This window comes from Prunus persica, chromosome G4 (assembly GCF_000346465.2).
Source record: "Prunus persica cultivar Lovell chromosome G4, Prunus_persica_NCBIv2, whole genome shotgun sequence".
Lineage (NCBI taxonomy): Eukaryota > Viridiplantae > Streptophyta > Magnoliopsida > Rosales > Rosaceae > Prunus > Prunus persica.
Genome location: NC_034012.1, coordinates 2,615,311 through 2,630,206, shown reverse-complemented (window position 1 = coordinate 2,630,206; position 14,896 = coordinate 2,615,311). Strand labels below are relative to the sequence as shown.

General features: G+C 37.7%; 5 protein-coding genes across 6 annotated transcripts; 3 read left to right on the top strand and 2 right to left on the bottom strand.

Annotated features, from left to right (window-relative positions):
- LOC18781166 (transcription factor VOZ1) lies at positions 104–3,205 on the bottom strand. Of its 2 annotated transcripts, none has more exons than XM_007213898.2 (5): positions 3,026–3,205; positions 2,241–2,501; positions 1,896–2,045; positions 1,192–1,714; positions 104–1,079 (listed from the first exon to the last, which is right to left on the bottom strand). In XM_007213898.2, the coding sequence occupies exons 2-5, from the start codon at positions 2,466–2,468 to the stop codon at positions 526–528; spliced, it is 1,455 nt and encodes a 484-aa protein (XP_007213960.1). In that variant the 5' UTR covers positions 2,469–2,501; positions 3,026–3,205; the 3' UTR covers positions 104–525. The 2 variants fall into 2 exon arrangements, with proteins under 2 accessions (XP_007213960.1, XP_007213961.1); XM_007213899.2 differs by lacking the exon at positions 3,026–3,205 and adding an exon at positions 2,826–3,012.
- On the bottom strand, positions 5,097–8,380 carry LOC18780706 (OPA3-like protein). The gene is made up of 4 exons (XM_007214374.2): positions 7,874–8,380; positions 7,180–7,314; positions 6,559–6,645; positions 5,097–5,714 (listed from the first exon to the last, which is right to left on the bottom strand). Exons 1-4 carry the CDS (start codon positions 8,000–8,002, stop codon positions 5,556–5,558), a joined length of 510 nt encoding a protein of 169 aa, XP_007214436.1. The 5' UTR covers positions 8,003–8,380; the 3' UTR covers positions 5,097–5,555.
- On the top strand, positions 10,205–10,902 carry LOC18779950 (histone H3.2). The gene has a single exon (XM_007213912.2). The coding sequence runs from the start codon at positions 10,288–10,290 to the stop codon at positions 10,696–10,698; it is 411 nt and encodes a 136-aa protein (XP_007213974.1). The 5' UTR covers positions 10,205–10,287; the 3' UTR covers positions 10,699–10,902.
- On the top strand, positions 11,140–12,512 carry LOC109948539 (trans-resveratrol di-O-methyltransferase-like). The gene is made up of 2 exons (XM_020561775.1): positions 11,140–12,048; positions 12,153–12,512. The coding sequence occupies exons 1-2, from the start codon at positions 11,272–11,274 to the stop codon at positions 12,450–12,452; spliced, it is 1,077 nt and encodes a 358-aa protein (XP_020417364.1). The 5' UTR covers positions 11,140–11,271; the 3' UTR covers positions 12,453–12,512.
- On the top strand, positions 12,644–14,785 carry LOC18781056. Its single transcript, XM_020561776.1, has 2 exons — positions 12,644–13,877; positions 14,006–14,785. Exons 1-2 carry the CDS (start codon positions 13,710–13,712, stop codon positions 14,594–14,596), a joined length of 759 nt encoding a protein of 252 aa, XP_020417365.1. The 5' UTR covers positions 12,644–13,709; the 3' UTR covers positions 14,597–14,785.

Sequence of the window (14,896 nt, the reverse complement as noted above, 5' to 3'; positions counted from 1 at the left end):
CAAACTCTCCACTCTTAAGCTTTGGGTTTATGCATGATCCCCTTATCCTGTCGCTGCGATTGCATCAGATTTCTTAGTGATTGTTTTAAAATTTAAAGGAGGATAAAAGAAGAAAGTACATAAATAGATAGAAGGGTCATATTGCAGATATATACCATTCAAGGACGACATACCGTCTACACAATTTGCATAAATGTTTGAAAACCAAGACCAAGATAGAATAATTGTGGCAATGGTGTTCCATCCAACCTATTCCAGTTTCGGTCACAATTAGTTATAAAATTGTACTGAGCAGAAGTTAGAATATGCTCCAGCGTCCAGAACAGTCTAAAGCGGCATTCCGCGGGAGGATGAGCTATTCACAGTATGTCCATAGAGCAAAAAATGAGCTTGACTTTGGAGTGGAAGAAAACGGAAGACCCTCGACAAGTGAAGTGAAAATGCATGACCCCCGCCGCCACTTAATATAAACTATCAACTAAGGATGGGCATGCAGCTTATTCACGCCCATCAAACTTCTTTCAGTTAAGTTAGATAGTAGCCGTTGACATTTTCGACAAGATAGTCGTATGGTGCACCAATCCCATAGTCAAATGTCCCATTTGTTGTTCCCCCTCGATTTGGAGTGTAATAGACATTTCCAACACCAACCTTCTCATTAGCTTTGGCCCTGCCCTTGACACAGCGCTTGTTATCCGAGGGGAACTCGGCAGAAAGCCTTCCCATCTGCTTCTGCAGATCAGCTACTGACTCATTAGTTAGCTTCCCCTTGGAATTCTTCTTCCCATCAACAAGTTTCAGTTCCAATCTATACAAGGCACAAGCATCACACTTGTTGATCTCATATTCGTAAAGGTGCCACTCAAAATGGTTCAGGGGTTGAGGATCCATATAGTAGGATCTCTTCAGCCCTCCAAATTCATTCATCACTTGCTTCCTCGACTCATGCCAACCTCGTCCATTGTAATCTGGCAATGACCTCTGCTTTCTGTTACCACTCTCAAAAGCTCTTCGAGGCTTATCAAAAAAGAGCCACTCCCTAATTATCTCGCCCTCAAGAACCAAAAGATCAAAGAGTTCTGAAATCACAAAGATTGATCAGATAAAATTCACAGTGAAAGAAACTCATGACTTCTATAGAATTTTCACAACTCGAAGATTAAAAACAGTAAAAAAAAACAATGCACTTACCAGGTGCATTCCATGGAGACTTTGCAGTAGCAGCTCCCTCACACTCAGGAATACCGACATCTTTTCCTTGTGCCTTCGCACTAAGAGCAGCAAAAAGTAGGCCATCCTTCAGGCCAATGCCCCCAGGTCTAAGGACCGGACCCATGCCAGGTGGTCCTTCATTCAATGCTAAAGCAGCATGAAAGCTACTGCAGTAGTATTGCCACCAGTCCAATCCTTGAGCAGGCCTTGGGCAATCCCAAAGTGCACATTTTGGGCCCAAGAAAGCAGAGGGTGGAGGGCAAATACTTGGTAGATAAGTAGAAACATGAGGCAACGCATCTTCCCCACTCAAAGCTGTGCTATTAAAACAAGTATAGAAGTTGTGCTCAAACTCTTGATGCAATTCATACTGATGATAGTCCAAATGATTATTCCCTTCCAAATTGTTAGCAGCAGCATTGTGAACTCCCGAAGGGGAGCTTTTGCACTGATCAGCCAACGGGAAGCCAAGTTCATGTTGCCCTTGATTCACAGTAAATCCCTGAAATATGTTGTTTACAATAACCGGTGAGTGCTCATATACAAACTGATTGACATTTCATTTCAAGGATATGAAAATTTATAAAGCTTATAGATAGGATAGACAGCAAAAATGAAACAAAACCCCCCATAAAGGATTTTTGTAACAGTTAAGAAAAGAAATAAGAAGAGGGGAAGACAACCTCACGAAAGACAAAACTTTCTCCAACTTGCAAATTTTGATCATTAGGCTCAGGCTTCGGTGCAGCTAATGGACTAGTGGCATCATCTTCCTCTTCACAAAGCTGCAACAGCCGGCAAATGTCTGAAGAGAACGAACCAAGACTGCCGCCCTATATTTACCGATAAACACCACAATTTTACAACCACAACTTTTCAAACAAAAGCATAACCAAGATATTCCATAAGTTGATGTATTACATACGTGGATAATCACATATGTCGATACACAAACTTGTCGTTAAATATCTAGTTCCACATATGCACTGAAAAAATATATGTATATTGTATAGGATCATGATGCTAACTTGCTGCAGGGAAGAAGCTGGTGAGGGCTCATTTAGCTCGGCTTTCCATTCGCGCAGCATCTGATGGACTTGTTCTTCGAGGAGGACAGCATCAGTGGAGCGGCTCTCCTTTCTGGCGAATAGGAGGTCCATGAACATTCCCTGCAAGTCATCCACACGGTTCTTTGCTTTGTCCTTGAAAAGCTTATGAGAAGCAGACTTGCAATTACTCTTGGAACCCTTCCTCATCACAAACCCGCCCCCGCTTTCACTTCTTAAACCCTACAATTCACAAATCAAACACAAACCCATGTCAGAATATCAAAAACCCATCAACAATTTTTGAGCTTTAAACAGAAACACCAAGCACTGACTTTACAGTCCCACCTCAGATTCCCAGAAGCCCTTAATAATTCAACAAAACACACACAACCATATTAAAATCAATAAATCTTCAGGTAGACTTCGTTGGAAAGTACATAAAACAAACCCAAAAAAAAAAACCTGAATTCCGAATAACAATCACGAAAAATCACCAAAAGTTGAGACCAAATTCGTTAAATTAATTTAACTTAAAGGAAACTAATTATATGAACGAGAGTGAACCTCTATAATCAGAAGCAAGCAAACCCAAATTGATATGAGAAAGAGTAAAGCAGTTAATCGGAGCTTATTTTCTTCCGACTGTCCAAAGAGAAATGGGATCGCAAAGGCTTGAAAGGGTTTGGCAGCAAGCAGAGGGGTGAAGCGAGAAAGCTAAAAAAGAAAGGGAAAGTGAAATATTCGACCCAAAAAGAGATGCTTACCTCCTCAAAGTGTTTGATGCCAATTTCCAATCCACACACACTTCTTTCTTTTGTGGATTTGTGTTGGGCTGAGGGCTCTCTCTCTCTTCTGTAGGATGAGTGATTTCTCTTTCGCTCTCGCACTGCGAAAGTGAAAGTAATGCGCGAATGTGAACGCGGGCAGTGAAGAGTAAGAGGAATGATTTTGTTGGGAGGGCTTTATAGCTTCCCTATCTTCAAATGGGGATGGGTCGGTGTCCAATTTACCCTCTTTTATTTTTCCTTTTCTTCTTGTTTTTTGTCCGGATTGTTTACCCTTTATTTACCAAAAGAAAGTGCCTTTTAACTTTATAAAAATAAATAATAACAAATATCTTAATAATAATAATAATAAGTCTTAGAATATAACGGATGAAAAAGAAAAGATTAAAGTTTTTTTTTTCAATTTTCGTTTGGAAAGGTTAAATTTTAACATCTATAAAAAGAGTAAAATGAACTCACATTTTTACATTATATATATGTATGAAGAGGTTGATTACTCTGTGTATACAAGATTTTTGCAAATTTCATTTTGATTAGAGTTATGTCAATAGGCTATAAATCAGTGGAAAAATGCATTAACTTGTATATTAGTAGTCTAAAGTTCAAACTGCCGTGACACCTTGTTAGCGTGTGTGTGTGAAAAACTCTCCCTCCCTTTTGTAGTTTAGACAATCACTTGTATTTTTAAAGTTATAAATATTATTCCACTTATGATTAAAGTTCGACTCGTTGTCACTTTGCCTCTTTATAATAAATTGCAAACCACGTTGACGGTGCTATGTAACATGTTAAAACTTAATTGGTGTATTGGAAGAGCTGTAAAGGATGATAATCCAAGAGAAAAAAAAGTCGTGTGGATTATAGGTTCAATAGTAAATCAAGTATCGCTAGTCTTTGGTGGGAGAGAAGGGAAAGACAAGTCGACCAAGGAAGGCATAAAGAGCGCATCCACTACCATCGACCAGATTCCTATTTGAATTGGATGCCACCTTTTAGATAGAAGATAATTAAAGGGATGGTTGTGCATGGTGTTATGTGTATGCTCACTACTCAAGATAATCAGCATCTTATGTTTTAGATATAATGTTAGGTTGTTAAAGGGAAGAAAAACTTGGGATAGCATTGTTTTACTATTTTAATCAATCATATTCCGTTTTCACATGACGAAATGTGATTGGATAAGAATAGTAAAATAGTGTTATCTTCGTAACATACGAGTTCTTCTCGTTAAAGGGGTGATAATGATACAATACAAAAACAAATAAAAAGGACTGGATTAGTAAATTGGTGAAGATACATGGGGAAATAGTTGCTGCTAAAAAGTAAAAAAGGAAACTTTATATCCGAGGAGACTCTTTATCAGTCCCAAACCTTTTTTCATAGTTTGTACCCAAAAAAATAAAAGAAGAAAAGGCTGCAATTTTATTACATGAACACCATCATGTAATGCTGTATGTCCGGCATTGAAGTCAAGGTGCGAGAGTATTCTTCTTTCTTTTTTCAGTTTTTTTTTTCTTTTGGTGCTTTAGTAAATGTCAAAAAAAAAATAAAAAGGAACAACTTCACCTGCTCTAAAATATGATTAATCCAATCAAATAGGGAATATATAAAACCTGACAGTGACTCAATCCCATTGCCAAATCTTAACGAGAAAGATTAGCTCTGATATCCCAAAAAATAAAAATAAAAGCCAATAAAATATGGATTTTCAAGATAAATAGCAAAATTCACTTTCCCACTGAAGTATAGGGGGAAAAGAAAAGAGAGCACAGCCATGCAAAACCAACTTGTAGGTCTCAGCAGCACCAAAAGAGTCGACAGCATAAGCTTTCGGCAAATTGAAATCATAATGAAATAATGCAACTTTTACTACATTCTCATACCATTTTATGTGGCAAATGTGATGGACAGCTACATTAATTGAAATTATTTAACTTTTTTTTTTAATGATTTATTAACACTTTAAAAAAACTGTTAATTAAATTTTCTTTATTAAAATACACTTCATTGATTTAATCGATATAGCATATGATATGAACATATCATATCATGCAGTATAAAAATATGATAAATGTAGCATTACTCAATCATAATATCTCTTTGCTCAAGCTGTCTTCAAATGAGAAAAAGTGTTGCATTCTAAAAACAAATTATGGGCTTGGATGTCCAACAGCTGGCCAAACTATAGACAATAGACATCTCATCTGTTTCAAATGATCCATCACTTGGATGGAACAATGATGCCAAACCACCATAGCCATCACTAGTTTGGCATCCCTTTTTTTTTTTCCTTTTAACAATGTTTATACAAATCAAACAGAGCCCTCAAATTTTCATTCAGTTATATTAATCTACATTTGGAAACAGTGAAGCCGGTCACCAATCTGAAATTATGACCCTTGGTTAAAAGAATTAAGGGGGAAAATTTTTCCCTCTGTGAAGAGGGAAGCATTCTATGAATTAAAATTGGGTTGAAAACCAGATTTATTTTATGAATCTTGTGACCAGATCAGGCTGGTTTTTCTGTCTTTGCACCTTCTGTTTCAGCCCGCTTGAAGTTGATGATACCACTAAGTCCTCGTCCCTTCGCAAGCTTCTCCAGTTCTTCAAATTTTGCCCTAAGAAGTACTACTTCTCTTGATAAGGCTTCATCTCTTTGCTTCATTGTCTGAGAAACGGTGAACATTCTGTCTGTTATGCCCATAAAAAATTATAGGTATGGTTCTAAGACATTGTTAAAGACTTTATCACCCAAAACAAGTTATAGTGCTTCAATAATATGACAGTGCCCTTTTCTTTAACAGTTAGGTAATAGATTGGAGATAATACGATTCTGTTTCAAAATAAAAGTCTAACAGAGTCACTAAAATCATCCTAGGCTATTCATGATAATCCACGAAGATTTTGTTGATACCTTAGACTAGCTCTTCCCTAAAGAGTGCCTTGGCTTGTAAGGATCATTTCATGATATTGGCCCATGTAGGCGTCTAGCTTTAATTTGGCTTTAGAAGGAAAAGCTAGATATGTCTAGTTTTATGAGATCTTCGTTCATCAGAGAGAGTGAACATCTGAAAGAGAGAGAGAGAGAGACATTCTCCTGTTTATTCTTTTCGGGAAAGAAAGGATAGCGATTTGCACATGAACGAAAGGTAAACCTAACATGAGAATTAATTACAATCTCCTTTGTTCGTTTCCACTATAATCTAGCAACAAAATTGATCTCGGAATAGGACTTGGACTATTTCAGTGAGTGGAAAAATGTACATCTTCTGTATTTAAAGATATACAGATGAAATGCAAGCAATTTTGATCGCCAGCATTGAACAGCATTAGCAGTTTGAAAAGGATTGGAGGCTCAAAACAAGTGTTCAAAAGAAGGCAAATGTGCAACTGAATAAAATTCTATACAACTCATGAGATCTATGAAATGATTGCATGTGAAAGTTGCCATATAAATGCAAATCAACACATTGAGTCAGTATCATTTTAACGAAGGTGGTATTGCACAATACCTCCAGTTCTTGCTTGCGTAATTCCTCCTTTCTGGCTTCTGATCTAGAATTTCTTTGCACTTCAAAGATCAAAACAGCTACTGCAACCTATATATATTGAAATTTGGACATGTAAGTAATCATGGAACAAACGATACATATACAGTTGGTTTTAGTGGGACAAATATGACCAGTCAGTCAGATTCCTAGGCACATTAAGTACCACACCACACCACACCCCCTGTGTTATATACGAACGCATCCACATAATTCCCACCTACAGAGCATGTGTACTTCTACAAGGAAGCCATATTCTCAAAGACTCCCCAATAAGATTAGTCACCAGCTTTTTGAGTCCTTGAGTGACCATAAAGCAATCAAATTTATTTCTTGTTACACAGGGACATGCATACAATTATAACCAAGCACACATCTTGATTCTTGACTTTCATCATCTACATGCAGACTCGCAATGGGTTCACATGTCTACATATGCACATAATGAGACAAAGCACAAATCTACATATTTATCTTTTGGTTTCTGTCTTTCAGTGTGTATTGATATACTGGAATCAGAAATTAATCAGAATAACAAAATAGCTCTGAGAAATTGCACAACCGAGTAACTAGCAATAAAATTACCGAGAAAACAAAGAGCTCCCCAATAAGGTCCACAGCAGCCTGCACAGCCTTCTCCTCATTCAAAGGGCGAATCTCAACATCAGTTGCATGACTATAGAGCCGTCTTTGCATTCTTGTGGTGACTTGATGGTTTGCCTGATTCCAATAAATTAGACAGAAAAACATAGTTTAATGCATAGAATGAAAGTAGATTTCGAAAACAAATCAGCATGACAAATAAGTGTCAGTAATGTCATATTCATACACCAATATGCATTTACAAGCAACAAAAGTAACAGAAACCTGAAAGAACGACTCCATATAAGTAGAACTAGGAGTTCAACTCCAGCAGCATAACAGTAAGGTGAGCTATACACCATTGTCAACAAAAAATTCACAACTCTATCGAACACAAATACCCATATGTTGATTGGGATGATAAAGTAAATGCGATTCACAAGCACTATATGGGTAGCTCAGAAATTGAAGTAGCAACAAAAAAAGCTATGACTATATTGATTTCAGAGGAAAAAATAAGTAGATTTCAAATGGGGGCAAGAATAATTTATCAACAAATGGGAGAAAGAATATGTATTGTGGTCATATGTTAACGAAATATAAATGATCATTTGCAATGATATCAAATATCTTCAAGTTCAAAATTTCCCAATCGTTGCTAAAAATAATAGCAATAACACTAACAAGATATACATACCTGTGCCATGCTGACGATGATCTGGCGGAACCTTGGGTGCAACCCAGCTTGCTGTTTGAGCCTGGCGGCTACGGGTTTGCTCAGAGTTTTTAGGAGCAAAGTCCCAAGCTTCAGGAGCGGTAGTACCATGGCTGCGCAAGCCGATCTAGAAATACAATTGTTTATTCTTCTTGCCTTGGTTTGAAGCTAATAAGGATAAGCACCAAATGCTCAATCGATGGTCAGAACGCAGTTCAAAATGGGCTGCTTATATATCATTGTGTGGTTGACTGGTTCAGAGGGTGTGTGAGTTTCTTGGAGAGGAAGAGAGCAGAGAAATGAAGAAGGTCAGAGGAAGCAGAAGACATGTGGGAAAATGGGGTTTCTTTATTGGTTTCGAATGAGTCGATTTGTAGACAATGGTGGATTGGTGAAATTGGTGATTTGGGGAAAATGGAAGCTGCAATTTTGTAGTCTCGGCTGGCTCTGACTTTGGTTTGGTTCCACTCCCATGAATTTGGACGGTTGAAAGTGAAAATGGCCTCTTTGGAAAATAAAACTAAACGGAAAATTTACTCAAGACCATGAAATATTTGGAATTAATTTTATAAAATGGTTTTTTTTAAAGAGAATGCTAGTAACTTTTTCTTTGACTTACTTTTTGGAGGCCATTCTCAAGGGACCTAAGCCATAAAAGTCAAAATATAATTTATGTAACCAGAAGAACTTGTGTGAAACGAAAATAACATTGTTTTGTTATTATGGCCAAACACAATATGCCAAGTGAAAAATATATCATTTGTGTCATAGCGCGATTGGCCAGGAATAGCAAAACATTGATAAACCCTAAACCTATCCCCGTTGCACACAAGTGTTTCTCCTATGTAGAACCTCCTTGGAAAAATTTTCAACCCAAATACACAAATCCACATAAGTATGTCCTTTTTATCTAAAATGTCCACCACTTGATTGATTTCACGATAGGTATGTGATAAAAACAATGTTGAAAATCCTATAGAATTTGTCAAATGTAAGGGTGCAAGTTGAATTGGAAATTCCGATTTGGACCCAAAAATTTTCAATTTTGGCAAGTCCAAATCAATTTCGAAATACATTGGGGTTTTCCGCTTAAACTACATATAATGACTAATTTTATGTTGAACTAAATATGACTTAATGACCAAACATACATAGACAAGTAATTTCATAACTCTTTGTTTGGATGAAGGAAAATAACTATGAATTTGGCTAAAAGTCGAAAATTTAAAAAGAGAAATTGACAATTCCTTTTTTTGGTAACTTAAGCGTGAAATTTATTAAATGATGCGCATAAAAAATCGTGTAAATTGAGGCATCAAATTTTCTAGTTTAATTTTTACCAAAATATGCGTCATTTCACAATTTTCATAGTTCAATTTACAAAATTCAAGATACATAAATCTAAACATTGAAATCTTCAATTGCCAGAAGAAATCTTCAATAGCCAAAAATTGAAATTATGGAAATCTAAATTACGTCATTTTAGAATTCCATGTAATTTTCAGTTCATTCATCCAAATAGAGAGTAAATGATAACATATAAGTAATAATATATAATAATTTTTTTTCAATTTTTTCCTATGATTTTGTAATTTTTATTCAATTTTAACATTTTAAATCGTTGGACATTTATTAAATAGTCAATAAAATTTTCGAAATCTTCCGAAAACTCCGAATTTTCCTAATTAAAATGGATGTTGAAATTCCGAAATATTTTGGAACAAAATTTTTATTCCAACATGTTTTAGATAGGAATTAGAATCCCTTATTTTGATCCAATCCATTCGAACACCAGCCATAGTCAAATGTCTTGAACAATTGTTCGAATTTGCTATGGAGGTGGGGTCTAATGTGTTATAATTTGTATTAAAATTTTGGAATCGCCTCTAATTTATAGCACGGATAGCTTGACATGAAAAGCCCATATCGAAGCATCCTTAAAACCATAACTTCAGACCGCAACAGAAGAGAGTCAATAAGATATTAAAGCCCAATCACTGAGCAGCCCAAACTCCCAAATACAGCAAGGCAGCCACGTCACCGATCCTCGATCCGTGGCCATACCACCCGAAACACTAAACTAACTACACTCGTTGATTACCACGGAATCAGCGGCTGTAGTCTCTTCTATATCCGCGCCATAAATTTCAAACTCGCGCTCAGACACAACCCAAAAACCTTCCACGTCATCGATCCGCAACTAAAGTAGCCCACCAGACCAAGCAGCCGTCGATAACGCAAGATGGATCAACAGCCACGATTAGTCCTCTCCCATCTCCATTTTTAACACACTGCCTTATAAAAAACCCTCCATACCCAAATTCATACTCACTCAACTCCGAATTCAATCGGCATCCCCAATTCTCTGCAAACCTAATCTTCCACTCAATTCATCAATGGCTCGTACCAAGCAAACCGCCCGCAAGTCCACCGGAGGAAAAGCTCCTCGCAAGCAGCTGGCCACCAAGGCAGCTCGTAAGTCTGCTCCGGCCACCGGCGGAGTGAAGAAGCCACACAGGTTCAGGCCCGGAACCGTGGCTCTCCGTGAGATCCGAAAGTACCAGAAGAGCACTGAGCTCCTCATCCGGAAGCTCCCATTTCAGCGTTTGGTCCGTGAAATCGCTCAGGATTTCAAGACCGACTTGAGGTTCCAGAGCTCTGCTGTGGCTGCTCTTCAGGAGGCTGCTGAGGCCTACTTGGTTGGTCTCTTCGAAGACACCAACCTGTGCGCGATCCATGCCAAGAGGGTCACCATCATGCCCAAGGATATTCAGCTCGCTAGGCGCATTAGGGGAGAGAGGGCTTAGTGACGCAGCACTTAGGTTTGTGATGGGTTTTAGTACAGAGAAGGACTTGTATTGGGTATGGTGTGTTCTAGACGAAAGGCTTTTTTTTTTTTTCTTTTCTTTTTCTCTTTTGTGTTCTTTGGGTAGGGGTAGAATTGTAGTTAAGAATCTGAAATCTTGTAATGTTAACATCTACGTTAATGAAATTCAGCGCCTTTATTTGAATTCTATGAGTTTTTAAAGCAGCCCATGTTACATATAAAACGTTTCATTTTACCCTCATCTCATCTGTACCCATGTTAAGAGTTGACATTTCCACAGCATTATTTGAAATCAAAATCACTCCAAATGCCAAGAATTGACATGTGAGCTTAGAATTCAACGAGCCCTTTTGTCCTTTTTCGTCTTCAAAAGTCCTGCCCTTATCCATCCAGGACAGACGGAAAATTCTCCTTATCTTTAGGGTATCTGATGATAAGGCTTTGCTGAGTTTTAACTTTTATCTTCGTATGAGTAATTAATGAAATCATTTGTTCTTAAGAGTGATATAAGCAGGACTGGTTTGTTAGTAGCAAAATAATTTGCAGAAGAATTATGGATGGTGATGAAGCAAGAGACTTGTTTCAAGCTCAGTCTCATTTGTACAAACACATATTCAACTTCATCAGTTCTATGTCACTCAAGTGTGCAGTTCAGCTTGGCATACCGGACATAATCAACAGCCACGGCCAACCCATTACTCTCCCTGACTTGGTCACAGCACTTCAAATTCATCCGGCAAGAACTGGGCATGTGCACAGGCTCATGCGCCTCATGGTACGCTCTGGCTTCTTTGCTATAAAACAAGTTCGTAACAATCAAGAAGAAGAAGAAGAAGAAGAAGAAGAGGCATATGATCTTACACCATCTTCTAGGCTACTCTTGAAGGATAAAGTTCCCAGCTTGTCACCTTTTGTTTTGGCGATGCTTGATCCGGCCCTTGCAACCCCATGGCAGTTCTTGGGAAATTGGTTCCGAGGGAACGAGCTAACCCCATTTGAGAGTGCACATGGGATGGGATTTTGGGAATATGGAGACCAAAACCCTGAGTTCAACAGTCTTTTCAACGAGGCAATGACTAGTGATTCTGGAATGATGAACTTGGTCATTAAAGATTGCAAGCCAATCTTTGAAGGGTTGAGTTCATTAGTTGATGTTGGGGGTGGTACAGGCAAAGTTGCTCGGATCCTTTGTGAGGCCTTCCCTCACTTGAAATGCACCGTTCTTGAACTTCCACAGGTTGTTGCTAATTTGACAGACACTGAGAATTTGAAGTTCATTGGAGGTGATATGTTCCAGGCCATCCCTCCAGCCGATGCTATTTTACTCAAGGTATGCAAATTTCACTTTTCAGTGATGTTCTGTTTTGGCCTCTCTGTACTTTTAGCAACTACATGGTTTTCGAGATCTGATGTCAAAATTGAGTAATTTGGCAGCTGACTTTACATGCTTTGAGCGATGAGGAATGCTTGAAGGTTCTGAAGAAATGCAGAGAAGCCATTCCAGGCAATGGTCAAGGGAAGGTCATCATCATAGACATAGTGATAGACGATACGAAAGATGAGCACGAAATAACAGAAGCAAAGCTCTTCTTTGACCTGCTGATGATGGTTGTGGTTACTGGAAGAGAGAGAAGCGAGAAGGATTGGAAAAACCTCTTCCTTGAGGCTGGCTTCAGCAACTACAAGTTAACACCAATATTTGGTTTGAGGTCTCTTATTGAAGTCTATCCTTAGAAACAATCATGTATTGCAAGATTTATGTGGCTGCTGAATAAATTAAATCACATTTGCATATCATGATTATTAATGGCTAATCTCTTTTACAAGTAAGAAAGTCCTAATCCTGAAATGCCAATCTTTGAAATGGTGATCATATCAAGTCCTTACAAGTTACATGATCATCCAATAAGTCAGCGATGTGGTGGCTGCTATTCAATAATTCTTTGTTTTTATAGATAGAATTTTGATTAATTATTTGTTTATACTGTTAATGAGACTTTTACTACTTGTTCATTTTCACATTAAACAAATGGGACATGCCTAACATTCTTGCCAAAGTCTCGGATGCCAGCAAAGCAGAAAAGTACTAAGGAAATGAAAAACAAAGACCTGTAACCAATCCCGTAAGAGAGGAAAAATTGAACTTGGTTCTGTAAGGATCAGTGATGCAGGACGTGTAGGATCTAAATTTATTAGTTTCCTAATGTACTTATTAATTTCCTAATGTATTTGTTAGTTTCCTAGATTCTCTAGTTTTCCAAATTCTCATAGGATTTATACTTCTCCAGATTTTCAGATTTCTAGTTTTAAGTTTCCTATTTTATTTGGGTTAGGATTTCCGTTTAAGCAATGGATTTTTATCCTATTATGTCTAGGTTTTAGTTTTGCTATAAATAACCCCATGTAGTTCTTTAAAATTCAGATTTGGATATTGAATAAACCTTCTCTTAAAACTACGTGATTTCTGTCCTTCCTTCTCAATTCTCTGATTTCGGTCCTTTCTTTCGTCCCTTTGATCTATATTTTCGTCTCCTCGACCTCTGATATTCTTCTTGTTCTACTGTTCTGCCCTTTCTTTCATCTTTTCGATCCATATTTTCGTTTCCCCGATCTCTTATATTCTTCTATGTTCTATAGTTTGAGTGCTTAATCTAATACCTACGAGCTGTACTACACAATCGGACACCCATAAACAGACAATCCTGTTATATTAATATTCCCCAAAAGAAAAAGAGAGCCCTCATAATTAGTACTTGCTCAATAAATTAACACACTTCTAGACAATCCTTGTTTTTCTTTTGAAGTGTTCTAAAAGGGGGGTTGAGCTAAAAAATAATGCAACTTGTTTGTGCTCGCAGCCCCATTTGAAGTCAAAGGTCCCTTCAACAGATAGATAGAAATTAAGGCGTCCTTCCAACCCTAAAATTCCAGTAACAAATTAGATCTCCCATCTTCATTCTTTTATCAGTTAGCAAACCAGCAAGGAAAGTTATGGCTTTTGGAAAGGAGGACCTTGATTTGGTGTTGGTCCCAACTGGATTGCTGATCATGTTTGTCTATCACATCTTCCTTCTCTACAGATATCTTCATCTCCCTCACACCACAGTCATTGGCTTTGAGAACAATGACAAAAGAGCTTGGGTTGAAAGAATTATGCAGGTAACTGGAATCTCTTCTTCCTCTCTCTCTCTCTCTCTCTCTCTCTTTTAAATGGTAGCTTTAATTCTGTAACAAATTTTAGCCCAAGACAGCTTAAATTGATCTCTTCTGCCTACCTTCAATTGCAGGTTGACAAAAGAGACATCGGCACAGCCCTCAATGTGATTTCATCCAACATATCAGCAGCAACTTTTTTGTGTTCCATCTCCTTAACTCTCAGTTCTCTCATTGGAGCTTGGCTTGGAAGTAGTTCCAGCAATGAAGTCTTTACGAGCGAATTAATCTACGGCAACGTCAGCCCCTCAATCCTTACAATCAAGTACATAACCCTCTTAACTTGTTTTCTTCTGGCCTTTGCATGCTTTGTTCAATCAGCAAGGCACTTTGTTCATGCAAACTATCTGATAAGCACACCAGACAGTAATATTCCGGCTTGGTACGTGGAGCTGGCAGTTATAAGAGGAGGTGATTTCTGGTCACTTGGGCTTAGAGCACTCTATTTTGCTCTGACTCTGCTTCTGTGGTTTTTTGGTCCAATACCAATGTTTCTGTCCTCCATCGTTATGGTCATACTCCTCCATTACATGGACAAAAACACCAGACCTTTGCATGACCACCAGCTTCCGGGAAGGCAGCTGGTTAAAAATGTTGGTCAGAGAATCACAGAGGTGGCTGTGAACATTCATCAGCATACAGAAGCAGTTGAAGCTACTGTCTAATTATTAATTTATTGGATTGGAAGCACTAAATTTATTTTTTTTTATGTAAAATTGTAAATGGAATTACGAATGCATTTAATTTGGAGTTGTTGGATGGTAGGTAGCCCAGAGAAATGTAATTTGATTGAGAAAACGAATGTAATAGAGTTTCAAAAGCTATAAATTAGAAGATTAACTTCATTTTTTTCAGTCTATGGTCCAAAATTTGGTTTCTAAATTGAAATTTTATATTGAATGGATAGTACTAGTAGATGTCTACAATCTATGAACTAACAGTTGGATTTTCACCTAACCTGAATC